General features: G+C 38.4%; 2 protein-coding genes across 2 annotated transcripts in view; both read left to right on the top strand.

Moving 5' to 3' along the window:
- Window positions 1–5,828: 5,828 nt before the first annotated feature.
- The window catches only part of LOC109431998 (dynein intermediate chain 3, ciliary-like), an 18,801-nt gene continuing 2,852 nt past the window's right edge, over window positions 5,829–21,777 (top strand). Inside the window, exons 1-3 of the mRNA XM_062859664.1 lie at window positions 5,829–6,525; window positions 14,638–14,887; window positions 14,944–15,686. Coding sequence (XP_062715648.1) covers window positions 6,142–6,525; window positions 14,638–14,887; window positions 14,944–15,686 — 1,377 coding nt within the window. The 5' untranslated portion in view covers window positions 5,829–6,141. The remainder of the gene's footprint in view (window positions 6,526–14,637; window positions 14,888–14,943; window positions 15,687–21,777) is intronic.
- Window positions 6,538–14,596, top strand: LOC134291654 (uncharacterized). The gene is made up of 2 exons (XM_062859665.1): window positions 6,538–9,613; window positions 12,623–14,596. Exons 1-2 carry the CDS (start codon window positions 9,024–9,026, stop codon window positions 13,143–13,145), a joined length of 1,113 nt encoding a protein of 370 aa, XP_062715649.1. The 5' UTR covers window positions 6,538–9,023; the 3' UTR covers window positions 13,146–14,596.

Below are 21,777 nucleotides of genomic sequence, written 5' to 3'. Positions count from 1 at the left end.
CACATTCAGCCAAACTGAACTATGAACCATTTTCTAATGTTTTTGATCAGCCAGAGTGAACTGAGTGCAAAGTACCAAGAAATAAAATGTAATTATATCAATGATTCCAAATAATTTACATGTATTCTTCATTTCTGATGGTTAATGAAGGCTTGTAAGTTACATGTGTGCGGAAAAGTTTCAAATAATCTCCACTATTGTTTATTTGTGAGTGGTTGAACTTTAAACTTAATTATCTCGGAATTATCTTTTTGGCGCTTAGTTCGGTTTAGCAGAACCCCGGCCAAATCACTTCGTAAACAAAACCAGTGCACCTGAGCTTTTTATTTTAAGCTAATTACAAGTGAGCAAGAACAGAATAATAAAATACATTGTTGTTTGAAGCTTACTTCTTGAGATTTGTGCGTCTGAAGTTTCGATGCAATGTTGAAGCGGGATTTCAAGACGTTTGTACTTAAGAAGTATTTGGCTTTGATGAAAGGGAGACTACGGCAAAAGGATAGAGGAGCAGAGGACGTCATCAAATTCAAGAAAACCTGGGCCAACCTAAGCAAAACCATCGACGGAACGGTTGTCCAAAACCTTATGAAGAACACCAAGAAGAAGGTGCGAGAGCTGGCAAGATCCACGAAAAATTAAATATAAAATGATACCATGGGCTTTTCTGATGGTCAATAAACAATGTAATTGAATTTAATTTACAAAACAAATAAAACATTTTCAGATACAGCAATTTTTAGGTGCACTCATAATTAACGATACAGTCCTTATATTAGGTAAAAGAGTATCAATCGAAATTGATGTCACACTATTTTCGTTAAGGGATCTAGTTTTGTCTGACAAAGAAAAAAGCAGAACTTTTCAATCAGAATCCTTTTAGCAATTAAGTTGATTACCATAAAACCTTAAACTTTCTAACTTGCACATGAATAACATGCACTGAACAAACGACCATATCAAAGATTGATCACTTGATTCAAATCCCGAACAGAGAAAATAAAATGTTTTCTTGTACACATATAATAACAGAATTATGCTGTAAAAAACTTAAACGATTTGATGGAATACTATTTTATATGCAATGAAATATGTTATTTTACATAGTGATCGATAGACAACATGATAAATTTTTATTACGTCCGGTCCATCAAAACGCATGTCATGTGAAAAAGCATTGAGTTATGTTTAAAAAAAACATATTAACGCATTTTATATTACCTACTAGCATTCCCAACACATTAAATCCGCATTGCTTTACATACACAACGAGCGCAATCATAAAATCCATACCCGACAAGCATTCTCTTGCGTTCTCTTGCGATCACATGCGTCGAAGCAGCTCCATCGCATCTCCGCACTCATCGCAACTCATCTACTATGTACGTTTCATGCGTTCTGCATATAGTTTCCACAGAGTGTGCTTCGACGCTTATCCGATCTCTTATCTCTTTGCATCGCACCTCAGCCACTATGTGCTCAACGTTATAGGCGGTGCTGACACGCTCAGACGCGCCGACGTCACTATCACCAAAATGTTGTCGCTATTGCACTAGCCTTCTTCGCGAACGCGTGGTTGGTGCCTATCGACGCACACTCAACCAGCGTGGTATCGAAAATCGCTTCCACGTGGTAAGCGCACTTCCCCTCTGCGCAAACCGATCACGCTTCCACAGACAACGTGGTTCCCTCGTAAACACACGCACTAATTCTGTGGCTGAGCGACTCTCGCGACGCGCACTCTCTTCACGCTCTCTTTTTCTTCCCTCGCTTCGAGCCACGCTTCCCACACTACCGTCGCGTATGCAGCATGCGTACGAAAATGATCTGGCCACGTGGTGGGTCGGGTACACTGACGCTGTTTGATCTTTCTGCACTTTTGCCGTTTTTTGCACTGGTCACTTGTCCAACGATCCGGCTCGAAGGACCACTTTGTTAAACTGGCACAGTATTTTTCTCGACCCCGAACTAACTAACTGGTCTCTGGAGACTCGCGGACCGACCTTCGATGTTCAAGCGGATGGAAAACGGCAGCAGCAAACACTGGGAGACCAACACACGCGGGTTTCAACTGGGGGTTCGGATTGCGGTTTAGGAATGCGATGGGTACGATGTACACTGTTTCACTGGTTGAAGAAGACTGACATGTATTCATGGAATGGGGGTCCGGTTTTATAGGGTAGCGTATTCTAGTGTTAGTGCTTATTCTTAAATTAGTGTTACGAGGGTACATAGAGAGGTATATAAGGATCGATACAATGGAATCGAGGATTTCAAGGCCAAAGTGGCTTTCTCTTTTAGAAGCTACATCTATTTACCGTTATGTTAATCTTTTGTACAAAATCATTTAGGGTACAATGATACAAATTCATTTTACTTAATTTGCTATTCAACAGATTGAATAAAACAAATATTTCCATACTTAATAACTTGCAGTCAAAAAAGCCCAAAATCGCATATTTTGCCCTATAAGTTGAGCTATAGCTCAGAATTGTGACGTGTTGGAGCAAATCTGAGCCCGGATTCGGATTTATCGGCCCAAAATCTGTCAGAGATACATAAGATTGCTCTTGAGACAGACCAAAAGTTAATTTTTGTTGCGCTGTGCTATTGAAGAAATTTGTTCAACAGACAGTTGAATTTAAACTACCAAAAATGCAGTAAAACAAAGACAAACATTATGCAAAAAAAGCTGATGTTAAATTGTATTGGATTTTACTGCACTGTAGTTGTACAATGTACAGAGACTATGGATCGCTAAGCGAAAGGAAGTTTCCTATTTCACTAACTGTTGGTACTGATCGCTACAATGCTGCTCTATTCTACTTCGTTGAGAGTAGAACGAATAGCACATGTTGCTGATGTTCCTAACCAGGGAGGTACATTAAGGGTGAGCAAATGCGTGGTCCGGCGCGCTGCCGACGCTCGGTGAATTTTCCCGTTGCACGGTGAACTTTTGAAATTTCTTATGGAAAACTGTTCATTACTGTTCATGATCGAAATTTTTTATGGAAACTTTTTGCACCATAAAACACAAAATTCCTCCAAAAGTAAAAATAAAGCAGGAAATCATGAGGCAATGACTAACAGGCATCCACCTGATGCGATCTGGTAGCAAATATCAACGGTATTTGCTACTTTTCTGTGATGTTTCAATATTTGAAAAAATACCAAGAACAGCTGATTGGATCTGCCATAAAAAATTTCGGCTCAGCTTCGGGTCTTTTCGGGTGAAGCTAACGAAAAATAACTCACGCATACCTGACCAAACACGTCTGTCTTGGTACCCTTAATAAACTACTCTGGTTCCTAACCAGTCCTTTCGGACAGATTCCAATACCAATGACCATGGATAGATTCAAGTCTGCATAATTTTACGAATTGTTTAAGTCTATCAGATTCCAATGAAATTAGTTACAACAAGCACGATCAATTTTCATAAAGTATTCTTATGGCATGCACACTTTACAGTTATTGCGGAAAGTTTTTTTTTTATTAATATCGTTAGTTTACTTCGTTGAGTGCATGAATGCGTTATGTTCCCAGCGAGTTGGAAACTCTCGAACAATATTCCACAAACGTACAAATTGAACTTCTTGCCACTGCCATCAGTATCAGACTGGGAATGTTCATTGATAATAATGTTTCCCGATGTTTTAGCCAGGAAGTGCAAATGCATCGTTTCATATAGTACCCATAACACCCAGAGGTTTATCGATCCAACAGAAAGCACTATTCGGAAAAACGCGCCTACGCCTAAGTTTGGCTGCACTCCACCGGTAGGGAAGGGTGATTCAAAACACATAGCATTATGGCTCTACATATCTGTACTCCAGCGCAGCGCTGAGCGTACAGTAGAGCAGGAATGGAAAATGTCTCTGAATTTCATGAAAAAATGTCATGAGTTTTTTTTTCAGTTCCGTCATTTCCTGTGCGCCTGTGAGCGAAATTTATCTATATTGTGGGCTAGTTATGGCAATCCATTTAAGTCGTCAATAAAGGTTTCTTACTATGCGCAGTGAAATCAGCAAAAAGCTGAATGATATTTTCATGACATTTCCTATAGCTGATAGAAAATGTTTCTATCGACATTCACACTACGTGATCAGCCCACTAAAATCTGAATGCCTCGCAGTGGTGGAAAGCATCATGCGCTTGACGTGTTTTTTGGTTCGCATCAAACACAAACTTTGCTCACGCGCTCGCGAACCCAAAAAGAGAGAACGGTTTACGATTTCCCGGATCGACGAACCAACACAAAACAAATGTCAAACGAGCAGAATCGCAGTTGGTTCGCCAGAAGGATCACAATGTAGAACACTTGGTTTGTTGCCATTTTTTGTACACTTAAAGGTAATTAGTTGGGTGTTTTTTGATTATACTGGTCAGGTACCATTCCAATAAATGATATCGACGAAAAATATTACCGTAATCCGGGGTATCATTGATCAGCGGGGTAACATTGATCGGCTTGACCCACCTCATGAAATGTTCAAACAAGCATTTTACATTGAACCAGTTTCTACTATGGAATGGTTTATCGTAATCTGCTATCATTTAGCTATTAAATGACATGCAATTTATGAAGGTTGAATTTCATAAACATTGAATTAAATCGATTTTTCCATAACTGTGTTTCGTAACGCAATGTGATACACTGTCAAACATTCATGCTTGGCGTGAATACTAGATATAATATGAGGTTCGAAATCACTGTATTACTTCAATGTGATACCCTAGAGTTGGATTTAATAAACGAAACTTTTATGAAAATGCTATTTTTCAGTAAAATATACGATTTATTAAAAGTCGGCTATCAATTCCTTAAGCCATTGCCTACCTTTAGGCGTTATTCGTGGTTTAGAGGATTTTAATCCTAAAATAACTTAAAAAGTACATTATTTGTAAGAATTTAGACAACATATTCGAAATCAGCGACCCCGAATTTAGTAAGTAAGGGTATTTTCAACACAAATGAACATTGATCACTGACATGATAAATGTTACCCCAAATCAACACAATCAAAAATTAGATTAAAAAAACCTATTTAAACATGTTTTAAAGTTTTAGAGAACTTTTTCGAGTAGCTTAACAAAAACTCAGAGGGCCAGTACTCCTTTTAAAAATATAAAACATGTAACATTTCCTTTAACAAGAGAATTATTCAAGAAAAATCGAAAATTCTGATCAATATTACCCCGGATTACAGTACCAAAATTTGATTTCATTACAGACATATCGGCCGCGAACCTCTAAAATAAAAAAGCATCGCGCTTGCAAAAGATGCGATGCACTCGTTGGCGTTCGTGTCGTACGATCGTGTGCCACAGACGTACGAACACCATCGCACAGCAAAGGTTTGCGATACGATGTCATTTTTTTGTAGCGCGTAAGCACACGTTCGCGATCAATTTCCACCACTGATGCCTCGTGCCCGTAGAGTGCCATCGAAAAAATGAGCGTTTCATACCGAGCGAATACGGGCTGACAGGTGTAGCCCAATTAGTTTCGCTGGAAAACCATGTTTTGAAATTATCTGACAAAGCTATTTTTTACTAAATACACTGCTTAAATACATGCAGATGACGAGCTGTGTTCGCGGAGTTTGTCTAGGATCATTCGCAGGGTTAACATGGGATCAGTCATTGATCAACCCTCACGAAAACCACCCTGATATTCGTCGACGAAGGACATTAGTTACCTCTAGTACCTTAGGTTACCTTCAGTACCTGTAAGACACACTCTAGTCTATGCCTTTGTCCCACACATTGCAACTTGAAACATTCTCCCCTAGTTAAACGGTGTAATAGCGCCTTCTGGCACCACCACGAGGCTCATTTCCTCCTACAGTGACGACAGTGGAAGACGCATTTGGTCCTGTATCGCGCGAGGGCTCGACAATTTTACACACTACTCGCGGTTTGATAGTTTGTTGTCGTCGTCGTCGTTGTCGTCGCCGTCGCGCGTCTGGAGAAAGTTTGCGTGCGAAAAGGAAATTAGGTCACCAGACATAGTAATAAACCCCATCCGGGTGAAGATAGTGCATCGTGTGGTGTAGTTTACACGACCGCCGCGCCTGTAGACAGCCTTGAACTTGAACTTTATTCACAGCAAGGGTAATCTAGTCTAGACGGCCGTTCAAGATGAAGATCGACGGAAAGATAAGCTCCAGTCAGATGGAACAGAACTGGACCCGATACATGGTGATGACCGATGTGAAGTCACTTCGGAAGCCAGTGGAGTTCCAGGAAGAGAACGAAGTGCAAGTCAGTGTCCCAACGAATAAAACTCTTCAAAAGCACTTTACCACCGTAACTCCGGTCGAGAAGGGTCTCCAATGTACGCCTTTTATCCTGAATACCCCGGTTTGGACGGAGCACAACAGTCTGGTGCATACGGGAACAACCCACTACGAGGGAGGGTGGCCAAAGGATATCGATACCCACGATGAGGAAGTGACGGCCAGGTATAGGCGCAAGCAGGAGAAAAGCGAAGCATATCTGCACCAGATGAAGGGGCTGACCAAGGTTAGTGAGTACCGCGAGTATCGATTATCAGAAATATATTTTGGGGGTATCCTTGACAGACTGAGTGACAGCTTCCCCGGCACAACTGTGCTTTTCCCGTTTAAACTAGATAACTAGCACCGAACGATTGCATGTCAAGTACGAAACTGCAGTTTTTGTCTATCCCCTATTTCCAAAATCGAACATTTTTTGTCGGCGTGAACAAGGTTTTCAGCACAGCAGTTCTTTTGTGTAGGCACTGCTCATTCACTGCAGATAAATACGAAATTGATTTCCACACGTTTTTGAAAGACACTTTGAACTTGCCAAAGCAGTGAAACCTCTGCATCGCGTGAGGTTTAGGATATTTACTGTATGTGTAAAGGTATGCACTTTTAAATGCTCTCGAAGTCATTGTCAGTAACACTGAACGTTGACCGTTACAGCATTGAAAATGTCAATTCTGTTGGAAATTTGATAGCAATGCTACTTGAAGGTATGCTAGTTTTCATTCAAATTTCATGGATAAATGTTAACCTTAGTATCACGAGTAGATAGTAGATCAGAAACGAATTAGCTACTCTCAGTAAAATTCTATCGCAATACCCTTCGTTCTTGGCCATGTCCGTCATTGGATCTCACCCGTTCCCACCAAGTTTTGCCATAATAGATTGACGGATAAATCTTGCGAATTAACTTTAAACTTAGTAGGATGTTGGGTTCAATATGACCCAGACAGGCTCACTGAACGTGCACTATGTCATCGTGGTGCGTTTAGTGTAGCATCTTAGAAGTAAGATTAAGCCATATTGTAAGGGTTAAGCCATATTGTAAAAAAAAACATCAATCACGCTCTAATTGATGGATGGCACTTCTCCGGCATTGTTGTCGTCAGCCCTGCTAACAAAAGTAGCTGTATTACAGCTTATGGAGCAAACGTTTTTGGAGATAGCCCTTTTATACTCTTATACAGTACTTTTTCGATTATATCACGAGTGAAAAAAATTTTCGCGTGATATATTGGAGCGTGATATAATTGAAACATCTTTTTCCGAGGGCGTTTATTAATCAAAATACACTTACACACAAAAACATCAAACAAAAAACGCACAAAATATCAAACCCGGTAATGGAAGTCTAATATTCTTGTATGTAATTATTTTTTAATGTCTCTGAAATTAAAATGGAGGTATTATTTGCACATCTACACCATAGTTTTTGAACTTCATGCTTCCGCCGTCTCTGAATTGGCGATCAAAAACCTTATTCACAAAGGCTAACTGGAGACCCCTGATGGAAAATGTAGCGCGTGGAATTGACGCATACAGACCGGACTTGATGCAGAGCAAAGCATGGGAATGTAACTCTAGATAATCGAATCCTGTGTCCGGTCTGTCATCAATGGCACCATAATCGTATACTAATGTGCAAAATATCTTACTTATGACGATCCGTATATCCTATATAGTTTGGAATATGTGCTTGGCGATATTTGTATCGATTATCATAGCGTGAAATAATCGAAAAAAATAGCGTGCTAAAATCGAGTGTGATATAATGGAGCGTGATTAAAGCCAATAACAAAAACTTCTTGTGCATTACCTACTACTTCTTGCCATTACTCTATCTGTTTGCAACTTTAAAAAATGCTCTATCATCGATGAATGCTGCAACCATCGAAGTCAACGATACTTACCAGAAGCTGATCGAGGACATGAAGAGCGAGATAAAAGACAGCCTGATTGCCGAAATCAGACAGGAGATCAAAGGAGGGTTCAACATGTTATCTCCAGCAGTGCTATCTCCTCATCCTCGCTTCTTCAACTTTAATAATCAAAACCCACCGAAAAGAAGGCGTGACGACGAAGCTTCGACATCCGACCAACCATCAAAAATTCTGCGTGGTGCTGGTCCATCCATAGCCAAAGTTGCAGCTACTCGTGTGGATAGACCTGTAGACCAATTTTGGGTATATCTTGGCAAAATATCACCCGAAGTTTCAGAGACTGACGTAGTGAAACTCGTTAAAGATTGCCTCCATACTGATGAAATTGCCGTTAAGTCGTTGATACCGAGAGGCTGGTCTCTGTTGACCCTATCTTTTATTTCATTCAAGGTAGGAGTCAGCCGTGAATTGGAAACAAAAGCCATGGATCCTATGTCGTGGCCTCAAGGGATTGAATTTCGAGAATTTATCGAGGAGGAAGGACGAAGGCCACAGAATTTTTGGAAGCCGATGCCGAGTGTAGATTCGGGTCCGGTGCTCAGCTCGTAGAGCCCACCGCAGTTGATTCAATCAGTGCCTTCAATATGCTGCCACCTCAGTCTAATCCCGCTCAACCTCGTGAACAATTGACCGTATACTTACTACCAAAACGTCCGGGGTTTGAGGACCAAAACAAGCACGCTTCTTCTTAAATTGCCTTCCTGTGATTTTGACGTTATAGTGTTCACGGAGACGTGGCTTCACGCTGATATTGCGAATGCTGAACTAGCAAGTAACTACACTATTTACCGCTATGACCGTAATCCTCGAACTAGTCAGCTTCGGCGTGTTAATTGCTGTAAAATCGGAACTCAACTGTAAAGCTGTTCGTCTCGTAGACTGTGAGAGTCTCGAGCAAACTGCCGTGGAAATAATGCTCCCATATCATTCCATTTTCGTCTGTTCCGTCTATATCCGTCCTGTAAGCCATCCTGACAACTATACCAAGCACGCTGAATCCGTACAACAGCTTCTTGACATGGCAGCTCCTTGCGATACGATAATCGTCATGGGTGATTACAACTTGCCTGATCTAGTCTGGGATTTTGATGAGGACGTGAATGGGTTCTTGCCAATCAACGCGTCTACCGACCAAGAACTAGCCGTAGTTGAGTCTTTGCTCTCTAAAGGGCTCAAACAAATCAACGATCTGGTCAACGAGAACGGCAAGCTGCTCGACCTTGTTCTTGTGAGCGACGCGGACTCCATGGTACTATTTGAATCACCGTCTGCTATGCTGAAAGTCGACCCGCATCATAAGCCGCTGGTGTTGAGATTTGACATCCAATCTGCTAAACATTCATCTTCGTCCAATTCAACCCGCAGTGAGTATAATTTTGCAAGGTGAGGAATTCCACGGAGTCATGTCAGTTGATCCTGAGCGACCATTTCAAAAATATCTGAAACTTTGCACAGTTTTTCAATTTCATCTAAATCGTCATTTTTCGATATCAAACCTTCATATTCACTCACGACTAACTTTTCAGAAGGGTGTATGCTAAAACAGCTCAAAAATATTCTAAAAGCTGTACAGCAAAAACGGATTTTTCGATTGTTATGAATTTTTCAGCAAAGTTAGATAACTAAATGATGATTCCTTAGAAAATATACACTGTAAAAAATTTATTTTTTTACTTAAAAAAATATGATTTTTGTCACAAAAACTCAAATATCTCAAAACCCTATCTTTTTACCAACGTTAATTTTTTAGGGGAAATGGCCCTTTATATCAGCTATCTACCATAAAATTTTGGTGATGGTAAACTGATAAACAAAAAAGTTATGACATTTCAAACATTTCACAATTTTTACATTTAGTAACAAAAAAATTTTTTTTTCTGTGTAAATTATTTTGAGAATTATTTTTTGATGCTGATTTTATTGTAAAGGCTACCGCCTGAATTAAACAAGTTGTTTTCATGATGCTTTTGTTTGATTATTCATAATTTCTATAGTATCTATTTGAAACTTAGACGCGATCCAGTGTTTTGATCAAAAATATTGAGAGTGTCATACTTTTTATTGTACGTGACTGGTGAAAAAATCCCTTGATAGTGTTGAAAAGCTGTTGATTATAAGAAAAATGGAATTAAACTTATTTTTAAGACAAAAGCTGTATAATAAAAGTTTTATATACGCGTATACGTCTAGTTTATCTTCAAAAAAATACCTCTTAGAGAACAGACTTTATGATCGGAAGAATGCGAGTAACTTCAACAACAACAAATGCATGAGAGTTACCTACCACGTGAAAATCCATCGCCCAATTCACACTACCCCCACCTGGTGGAAATGTTTCACGAAATACTGCGATGTGCAATATCGTCATCAGAAGGCGCTAGTGTGAAACGTCAAACGCAAAGAAAAATGATGGGCACTCTTCTGGTTATGAAAGCTACAACCAAGATTCAAAATGATCGTTAAAGGCGTGGTCAATGAAAATTTCGTCAGTGTTACGTTTGTTTGTCTGTATACATACCATGACAATGCTCACGAAAAAGCAAAAAAAAAATACTACCGCTATGGATATTAAATAGTAAATTTTTTCTTCAGCCAAGCAAACAACACCAAACTAGTCAGTTAAAACTAATAAGTGATTTTGTTTATTATAATCTAACGAACAACATGAACAGTCGCTTTCTCAAAGGTCTTCAACTCAACTCTCTCTTGTAGACCGTTTGATGGAAAAAAAATGATCAAAGGAGTTACGAAATCTCACCGAAAGCACCATAGATAATCTGAAAGAGACTGGTTATGCCCAAATTGAATCCAAATTTACGCATTTGCACGTCCTGCCGTCTAGACTTTGACAAACGAGCCATCTGTATATCATCGGTAAAGCAGGGCGTAGGAAGTTCGAAAACGACAACAACTGAGAAATTGCCAGAAGTGCTAAGTGCAGAGAGTCATGTCACCGTACCATCAGCGACATCAGTTTAAACAATTAATCACGCCCCTTTTCAAAAATGCTTTGATATATACTTCAACATCTATACCCATTTCAATATTTTTAACGTTGCAAAACACGCTTTCAACATTCATTTTGAAGAAGAGGGAAAACACTTGTCCTCAAATGTAACAGCAAATAATGAATAAACGACTAATGCGCGGAGGGCGTGATAAAATCGGAACATTACTGTACATATAATATACATAATACATAATAAAAACAGCTTGTTTTACTCACGCAAGGCCATTAACAATAAAATCAGCATCAAGCTGCGATTTCCGGCCGAAATAAAGGCAGGAACAAATCTCATTTTCTTCTTTTGTCACAGCGCTCGTTGACTCGTTAAGGGGGAGGATGATAAATAATAAATGTATTCGATGGAAAAATATCCAAACAATTAGTCAACATAGATAAACTCATCGGATTTATTAAGAAAGTTTCTGTGGAACTCGAATTACACCTTAAATTTGTTGATTTTCTTGAACATTTTATTTGTGCCCCCCTCAAAATGTTGAATTCCGACCAAAATTTTCCGAGGGGGCGGTGACATAAGAGAAAATCGAAATTTGTATTAGCCTAATTTACACTAAAAAAAATTATTACTAAATGTGAAAATTGTGAAATGTTTGAATTGTCATAACTTTTTTGTTTATTAGTTTATCATCACCAAATTTTTATGGTAGATTGCTAATACAATGGACCGTTTTCCCTAAAAAAATTGCGTTGGTAAAAAGATAGGGTTTTGAAATATTTGAATTTTTGTGACAAAAATGATATTTTTTAATGTTAAAAAAGATTTTTTTTCACAGTGTATATTTTCTTAGGAATCACCATTTAGTTATCTAACTTTGCTGAACAATAAAATCAGCATCAAACTGCGATTTCTGACCGAAATAATTTACACAGAAAAAAATATTTACCAATTGTGAAAATTGTGAAATGTTTGAAATGTTATAACTTTTTTGTTTATTAGTTTACCATCACCAAATTTTTATGGTAGATTGCTAATACAATGGACCGTCTTCCCTAAAAAAAATGCGTTGGTAAAAAGATAGGTTTTTGAGATATTTGAGTTTTTGTGACAAAAATGATATTTTTAATGTTAAAAAAGATGTTTTTTTCACAGTGTATATTTTCATAGGAATCACCATTTAGTTATCTAACTTTGCTGAAAAATTCATAGCAATCGAACGAACCATTTTGGCTGTACAGATTTTTGAATATTATTGAACCATTTTCACATACACCCTTTCGAAAAGTTAGTCGTGATTCAAAATAAAAATTTGATATCGAAAAATGGCGATTTAGATGGAACTGAAAAACTGTGCAAAGTTTCAGTTCAATAGAAAATCATGAATTAAAAAATTTCCTTAATTTTGATGCTGTTGCTTGGAATCGCTCAGGTGTAATTTCGACCTCGTGAACGCGAGATTGGATGCGTTGGATTGGTCGCAGCTACTCGATCTGCCAACTGTTGATGCAGCCGTATCCGCTTTTTATGATAACATTTATCAAGTAATAGATGCGACTGTTCCTCTGACCCGCAGACCTACCACAGTTTTCAAACAACCGTGGTGGACTCCGCAACTGCGCAACTTGCGTAACCGTCTGCGAAAACGATATTTTCGCTGCCAGTCTCCAGGAAACAAGTATGCTGTTCAAATTGCAGAAGCTGAATACGAAAGCCTATGTGAAGTTCAGTTTCAGGAATATGTGGGTAATATCCAAGCTGATCTCAAAGAAAATCCGTCGTCTTTTTGGTCGTATGTAAATGCTCGTAAACGATCCGCAGGCATTCCAGCAGATTTGACCTATGGTGTTCAGAGTTCGTCCACCGATGCTGCTTCCGCTAAACTTTTTGCTGATTTCTTTAAAAGCGTATTTGAGCCCAGTCAAACTCTTCCGTCGCAGCAGTATATCGACTAGATACCTAGTTACAACATCCGTTTGCCACAGTCCGACTTCAGCCTGGATACTGTATACAAAGCCCTCTGTGCAGTCGATGCTTCGAAAGGACCTGGACCAGATCGTATACCGCCATCTTTCGTTAAAACCTGCGCAGCATCATTGGCCTTGCCCGTCATATTTGTTTTCAACCGTTCGCTTAAGGAAGGTATTTTTCCAGATGCCTGGAAACTCGCGTCCATTACACCGATTTTCAAGTCTAAAAATATTCATGTGGTTGATAACTACCGCCCCATCTCGATTCTGAACTGCTTGGCCAAAGTTTTGGAAGGTCTACTACATGACTTGGTGTACCCAGTAGTTCAACCTGCGATATCGAAATTTCAGCATGGATTCGTGAAAAAACGCTCGACCATATCGAACTTAATGGCATTCACCAGCACCGCTACCAACACCATCGAGAAGCGGCATCAAGTTGATACTATTTATGTTGACTTCTCCAAGGCTTTTGACAAGGTTCCACACGATCTCGCCGTCGCAAAGCTGAGCCGACTAGGGCTTCCTTCATGGATAGTCACCTGGATTGATTCGTATCTGTCCTCCAGAAAGGCCTTTGTCAAGATCCGCAATACCAAATCCGACGTTTTTGATATTCCTTCGGGTGTACCACAAGGAAGCCTCTTAGGGCCTCTAATTTTCTATTCTAATTCTATTTATAAATGACGTGTGTGACTATTTGTGTTCCTGCAAGCTGTTGTATGCTGATGACCTAAAAATTTATCGCATAGTCAAATCAGTGCTGGATTGCTGTGTTCTTCAGTCTGATATTGACAGATTGACATCGTGGTGTCGAATGAATGGAATGCAGACAAATCCATCAAAATGCAAAGTCATCACCTACACCCGAAAGCATGAACCGATACGGTTTGAGTACTCGATGGACTCTGCGATGCTGCAGAGAGTTTACTCCATTAAGGACCTTGGAATAACTCTAGACTAGATAGCAAACTGATGTTTAATGAGCACATTTCCAAGACCATTGCGAAGGCCAATTCAATGCTTGGCTTCTTGCGCCGTAATACCGCGTGGGGTTCCGTTACTTCCACGGTTTCTCGAATTGTATTTGAATTACAGAGAAAATGGCGAGCCAAACAACAGCTAGTTGAGATGGCACTGCTTCCCCATCCAGGAGCAAGAGTCCTACGGGTAGTCTAAGAACTAGCCAGGACCCGAGCCTCCGGGGAAGAGTGAACAACTTAAGGCGGTAGCCGGTGGAATGCTTACCATTAGAGTGTAACGCGATGAAGGTCCGAAGGGGAGAGGGTGTAGAGATGAAAAGTGTCTATGCATACCTGTCCCTGCTGCCCCTGGTGGTGTGAGTTTGTAGGGAGTGGGATTCGATCCAAGGCGTGCTTTATCCATCGCACCAGGTGCGCTCCAGCCAGGTGGTCAATGATACCCCCTTTTCACGGTACTTGAATAGTGTAACAGTTTTGTATGCTCATACTTTCAGACTATGGAACATGCCATTCTTCAGAACAGCGCTTGTGATATCTACCAAAACTACTTCGAGGACATCGAGCAGCACGAGCTGATTGAACAGTTTAGCTCAAAGACCGTCCACGTGTACAAGGACAACCTGGATGTGAAACGCTCGTGCAGCTACATTTGCTGGTCAGAAGAGGGAATGCATTTCGCTTCCATCCACTGCAACATCGGAGAAATGAACAACACTGTTACGGATTCGTACATCTGGGATATTGGTAGGTGGCCTCATACAAGTCTTGATTAGGTTCTTACAATTTACTTTTTTTTTCAGAGAATCCCAATGTACCGCTGCAAACTCTCGTACCTCCGTATCAAGCACGTTGCTTGGAATACAACTTCAAAGATGGCTGCCAACTGGCCGGCGGTTTGTTCTCGGGTCAAATAGCAATCTGGGACATTAGGGTAGCAAACGAACCGGTGGAAATAACTCTACGGGAAGCGAGTCACAAGGACGTTGTCACAAAGGTGCTATGGACAGGAACGAAGACATCCAACGAATTTCTGTCCGGATCGACTGACGGTCGGATTCTTTGGTGGGACATGCGAAATTTGAACGAACCGTACGATTTCCTGAATCTGGCGCCAAAGGATACACAGAATGTGGACCCCAAGCGATGCTTTGGCGTTTGTGCGGTGGAATTCGAACAAACTATGCCAAATAAGTACACCGTTGGAACGGAAAACGGCTTGATCTACAGCTGCAGTCGAAAGTACAAGACTCCGGCCGATAAGATCCAGGCCCTGACGATAGCTCACACAGGACCGGTGTACTCGGTGGAGCGGAATCCGCTGTTTATCAAAAATTACATAAGCGTTGGCGATTGGCAGACGAAAATATGGACGGAAGATTGTCGCGACAATCCGATCGTATGGACGAAGGAATACGCGGTCCAGCTGACCTGTGGAGTGTGGAGTCCCACGCGTTGCTCGTTGGTATTTATCTGCCGAATGGACGGAGTAATGGATGCGTGGGATGTTATTCATCGTCTTGATGGGCCGGTTCTTCGCATTAAGGTGAGTTTATATTTAATCATTTATATGCAGGCTTATGTGTCATTAGGCATAACGGAGCCGAGTTCATTTGTTTTTTTTTTCTAACAGTTTTATCAGCGGCGTCATGGTCGCGATCTCTTCCTCAGTCAAGTTCGCAGATTATGAACAATCCTCGGTACCTAATTAAGTAGTTTATGTTTAGTCCTCAGATCGGTGTAGCAGGCTAAATATAATTTACACAAAAGGCAACTATCACGGAAAAAATACACGGTAATGAATATTATTCGGTACCGGTCTGGACAAACAACATTTCATGGATTTCTTTGGTACATCGAGGTCTTGAAATTAGTCTATGGTTTTATGTTGATTTCTTATACAGGGGATGGCCAAAATGTTTGGGATAGGCAACTTTTTTCTCCCACAAAAAAATTCAACGTGCTGTAACTTTTCATAGAGTGCATCAAAAAATCTCAAATTTTGACTGTTTGTCAACCTATTATATGAGCATCATTGGTACAAATTTGGGCTCGATTGATTAATTTTTCGCGAAGTAAGAACGGTTCGGGTAAAACACTGTTATTTATACAACTAATTTTTGAACTGTCATACCTCGGAAACCAGTGAACCGAATTGAATGATTTTTTGAACGTTTATCAACAATATATTGACACTTAATATGACGTTATAAAATGAAATATTTTCTCACGGCGAATTAAGTTATACCGGGTTGAAATTTTTACCCATATAAAGGAAAATAAGTCAAATTTACAGTACCATACAAAAATTACTAAATGTGTTCTTCCTTAAATTTAAATAGGCTCTAATATAACTGATTAGAGATAACTTGAGAACAGAAGTGGAAAATCTTTGGATATCAACACTAAAATTAATTGACATTGATGTGAAAAAATTACATATTTTCGAGAAAAATCCAAAAAGTGTCAATCCATGATAACTTTTTTTAACGTTTAAAAAGTATCTTTGTTTTAATAGTTTGTGAAGCATATACATATAGGGCCCATATAGCCGAGGTGGTAAACGCACGGGTATTCAGCATGACCATGCTGAGGGTGACGGGTTCGATTCCCGGTCGGTCCAGGATCTTTTCGTGAAGGAAATTTCCTTGACTTCCTTGGGCATAGAGTATCTTCGTGCCTGCCACACGATATACACATGCAAAATAGTCATTGGCAGAGGAAGCTCTCAGTTAATAACTGTGGAAGTGCTCATAGAACACTAAGCTGAGAAGCAGGCTTTGTCCCAGTGAGGACGTTACGCCAAGAAGAGGAGAGGAGGAGGAAGCATATACATATTGTTAGTGTACGTTCAAAATTTCATTCAATTCGGTTCTTTGGTTTCCGAGATATGACAGCTCAAAAATGAGTTGTCTAAAAAATAGTGTTTAACAGAGAGAAAAAAAGTTGCCTATCCTAAACATTTTGGCCATCCTCTGTATACTAAGGGAATTCACTTTAGCTGTCATCCCAACAAAGTGAAAGGGTTTTAGACGGGTAATGAGTCTTTTAGACCCTCTGGGACTCATTGCATTGTTCGTCATCAAAGGAAAGGCAATTATCCAGAAACTTTTGAAGAAAAAAGCTGACAACTACACTGTAGCAATCAAGCGCGGAGTACTCTGGAGCGATTCACAAATTGAGCTTTCTTGGCTCCGATCTGGCGATACCGAATGCTCAAATCTATCAAATTTGATTAGGTAAAACGAAATATTTTGCATGAGTCGTTAATTTAGATGTTAATTGACCAATTAACCATTTGATTGCTTAAAAAAATATTTCCAAGCTTAATGGCTTGTAGTCAAAAAAGCCCAAAATCGCATATTTTGCCCTATAAATTGAGGTATAGCTCAAAATTGTGACGTGTTAGAGCAAATCTGTGCCCGGATTCGGATTCAGCGGCCCAAATTCCTTCGGAGACACATAAGTTTGCTCTTGAGACAAAAAAATGTTGCGCTGTGTTATCCACGTGGATACTCTCTCGAGCGAAAAGCTGCTGAATTTAACCTCCTGAATTACCAACGGAGGAATCAGCAGCTCTTCGTTCCAGTTGGTATGCTATCCAGGTTATGCTGGATAACTTCTGGAAGCGTTGACTCCAGGAGTATTTTTCGGTGATGTCTCCTGAGTCAAATGATTTGGGGGGACTAGCAATGTTTATTTTGGCGATTTGCTGAAGATAGCTGGCGCTTAAGTTTGAAATAGCTGGTAGCCTAGTTACACTAATACTGAAATCTCCATACAAATCGCTCAGCTTTAGCTCTACAGAACTCTTTGATTTCCCAACAAAGCAACAATTGTTGATGTTCCTCATTTGGAAGAACTAAGTACCGTAAAACGGGGTATCTTTGATAATGCGGGTAACTTTGATAGTGCGGCAGGCATTGTGTAATTTATCTTATAACTATGATTCCTTCAACTAGTTAAGAAAAAGGTAAACGTTAATCAATTATATACATATTAAAATTCATCTTAGACAAATTTTCATTAAAATCTAGTTTATATACAACTTTTTGGGCAAAAAATAAAAATTGTTGATATTTTTGTCATTTATCAACCCCTTCAAACAATCTGCTATACGACTTCGTTAAAACTATTTTTTCAATGAATGGACTTTTATTCTCGATAGATTCATCATAGGGTAGAAGCTTCAGTTTTGGCCAGTCCGGAGTTTTGGCCATAGTGCGGTATTGAGCCTGTTGCGATCTAAATCGGCGTAAATTTAATTTTTACTCGTAGATCCCAATACAATATGATGATTACAGCTGTGAAAACCACACATTTTGAGTAAAAACTAGAAGAAAAAAATATATTTCCTTAAAAATCTGCTCCCATATATCTATTTTGGCCAGGGTGCTTCTAATTTGGCCACTCCCATAAGAAATACACGTGATTGGCCAAAATAGAAACCAAACTTAAGAATATGGCCAAAACTGCGGCAGAGCTTCTATTTTGGCCAGTGCCACTTTTAATACAAAAATCAAGTATTGGCTTGATCTCTGCATTTTTCCTTCAAAATATAGATTGAAACCTTTCATTTGACGCATTGGTTGTTTTCATAGGATTATTGGTTATTTTTATAAAAATGATTCCAAATCTGGCCTTGAATCTCTTAACGAAGTGTGTTTTTACGAAATGGAAGCAATTTTGTAAATTGGGATATTATTCTCCATACATTGATAAACGCCTAAATGTATGCAATGCCCTTGTAATTTCATGTAGATAAATATGTGTTGTCCAAAATTTGTTAATAAAACATTAAAAACTTCCCAAAAAAAAGAAAACTAACCATGAATAGCATGTGACGAATTTCGCGCCAACTCGACCAGTGGATGGCAACACCCTCCCAGAATCGAATGAAACTTGGTGGGCATAAAGACTAGGTTTTTATAAGTAACTTTGCATACTTAAATTTTCGAAAATTTTCAAGAGTAACATTTGAAGAGGGCCTAACTTTTTTTCGAAGAATTTTTTAAAATCGATATAACTCAAAAATGACAAGACCTATAGAAAAGTGTTGTATGGGGGACTTTTAGGGAATTGTCCAAGCTTTCATGAAAAAATATTTTAAAAATTCTAAATACATTTTTACACGCTAAAAAATATATTTTTAAAATTAAAAGTCAATTTACAGAAAATGCCCACTTTTTTATGTTTTGAAATTTTTTTCCAAGAAAGTCAATATTGTTGCCTAACTTTCCTCCATACATCACAAGATGGGCACTTTTAAGGAAAAAAAGTTTTTCTAACAAAAACTTTTTCATGTTATTTTTTTTAGCGTGTTGCGCATTAACTCGTACAGGATGTATCAAGAATCCTTATACCCATTTAATAACACTCAATGGGCATTACAACTTTGTTTGATTGAGTGCCTTCTTTTTCTTGGCGTTACATCCCAACTGGAATAGAACCTGTTTCTCAGCTTGTTTTGATATCTGAATGCTTAAAACAGCATTCTGTTTGCTGAAATTGTATTATTGTGTGCCTAGAACCAGTGAACTAACATCATTATTAGAAGCGAATGATAAAGAATCGGTTTTATTTCAACAATGGCTAACCACTGATCGATGCATTTTGGAAACTATTACTAAGACTATAGACGAGTTTGTTCCGTATTTTGTAGAAAAAGTTGATAAGCTTATAACTCATGATTTCATTTATAAAGAACAATCCTCATTTTTGCGGGATAAAAAAGAATCTCTTAAACAGGGTGAAGTATTAACAATTTGTGACTTTTCAGAAAATTATTCATTTATCATTCAAAATTCAGCTCAAGGTTACCATTGGAATAATTCTCAAGCTACCATTCACCCCTTTGAAGTGTACTACAGAAAAGAAAATAAGTTGGAAAACTTGAGCTTTATAATAATATCTGAAGTACTTACACACGATACAACAGCAGTTCAGTTATTTATATCAAAACTGCTGGATTTCATTAAACAATCGATTGATTTCTCAAAAATTACTTTCATGTCAGATGGAGCAGCAGCTCATTATAAGAACAACAAAAAATTTGCCAGTTTGTGCAGTTTTCGGTCCAATTATGGATTGGAAGCAGAATGGCACTTCTTCGCAACTTCACATGGCAAAGGTCCATGTGACGCTGTTGGAGGTACTCTCAAGCGAATGGCAAAACGAGCAAGTCTTGCTCGAGATTATGGAAACACAATCACAACTCCTCGAGAACTGTATGACTGGGTAGTTAAACAGTCAGATATACATATAACAAAATTGAATTTCTGCTTTATTTCAAATGAACAATATGCAAAAATGACGGATGAACTTGAAGAACTATACACATACAGTCACGTAAAAACAATACCTGGTAAACAAAAATTTCATTCATTTGTGCCAATTTCTGAAAATCAAATTGAAGCGAAGAAGTTTTCGAATTCAAAAGATAATCCAAAAAAGTTTACTTTGTTTCAGATAGACTAAAGATCTAATATTCAAAAAACGTTACAATAGAATGTATAAAAGAAGGATGTATATATTGTAGAAAAGAAAATAATTGAATACACATATACATATGTACATATTTCATCAATACACAAGCGTTTTCATTGATATAAAACCCTAAAAGCAAATTTGTCTTGAGCCCTTTCCAATATCAAGCACGTTTTCAATGTCAAGCACGTTAAGATATTAAAGAAGTAGTTGAGCCCATTAAGTTTTAATGGATTGTCATTAGGATTCTGGATACATTACTGTACAAGTTAATGCACAACACGCAAAAAAAAAAATGAAAAAGTTTTTTTTAGTAATTTTTTTTCCCTTAAAAGTGCCCATCTTGTGATGTATGGAGGAAAGTTAGGCAACTATATTATCTTTCTTGGGGAAAAAAAATTCAAAACATAAAAAAGTGTAAATTGACTTTTAATTTTGAAAAGATATTTTTTAGCGTGTAAAACATTTTTTTATATTTTTTAAATATGTTTTCTTGAAAGCTTGGACAATTCCCTTAAAGTCCCCCATACATCACTTTTTTGTACAACTTATCATATTCGAGTTATATTTTTTTGTGAAAAAACGGCTAATGCACAACACGCTAAAAAAACTAACATGAACAAGTTTTTGTTAGAAAAACTTTTTTTCCTTAAAAGTGCCCATCTTGTGATGTATGGAGGAAAGTTAGGCAACAATATTGACTTTCTTGGAAAAAAATTTCAAAACATAAAAAAGTGGGCATTTTCTGTAAATTGACTTTTAATTTTAAAAATATATTTTTTAGCGTGTAAAAATGTATTTAAAATTTTTAAAATATTTTTTCATGAAAGCTTGGACAATTCTCTAAATGTCACCCATACATCACTTTTTTGTACATCTTATCATATTCGAGTTATTTTTTGTGAAAAAAAAAACGGTTAAAGAACTTTGACTATTTTTAAATGTTAGTCTAGGTTAATTTTGAAAAAACAAAATACGCAAAGTTGCTTGAAAAGGCAAAGTCTTGAAACCTACAAAATTTCATAACATTCTGAGGGGGTGCTGCCAACCCCGAAGACGAGTTGGTGCGAAATTCGTCATGTAATCATATGTTGATGTACCGTTAAGCATTTATTACTACAAAGATAATGATTTTTGATAGCTAAATTTAT

Source organism: Aedes albopictus, chromosome 3 (genome assembly GCF_035046485.1).
Source record: "Aedes albopictus strain Foshan chromosome 3, AalbF5, whole genome shotgun sequence".
Classification (NCBI taxonomy): domain Eukaryota; kingdom Metazoa; phylum Arthropoda; class Insecta; order Diptera; family Culicidae; genus Aedes; species Aedes albopictus.
This window is presented reverse-complemented; position numbering and strand designations above follow the sequence as displayed.

Bases quoted from the DNA above. Each gene is read 5' to 3' on its own strand.
- LOC134291654 (XM_062859665.1), top strand. From the start codon at position 9,024: ATGACCGTAATCCTCGAACTAGTCAGCTTCGGCGTGTTAATTGCTGTA. The intron at 9,614-12,622 runs GTGAGGAATTCC...GGAATCGCTCAG, and splicing joins AGTGAGTATAATTTTGCAAG to GTGTAATTTCGACCTCGTGA.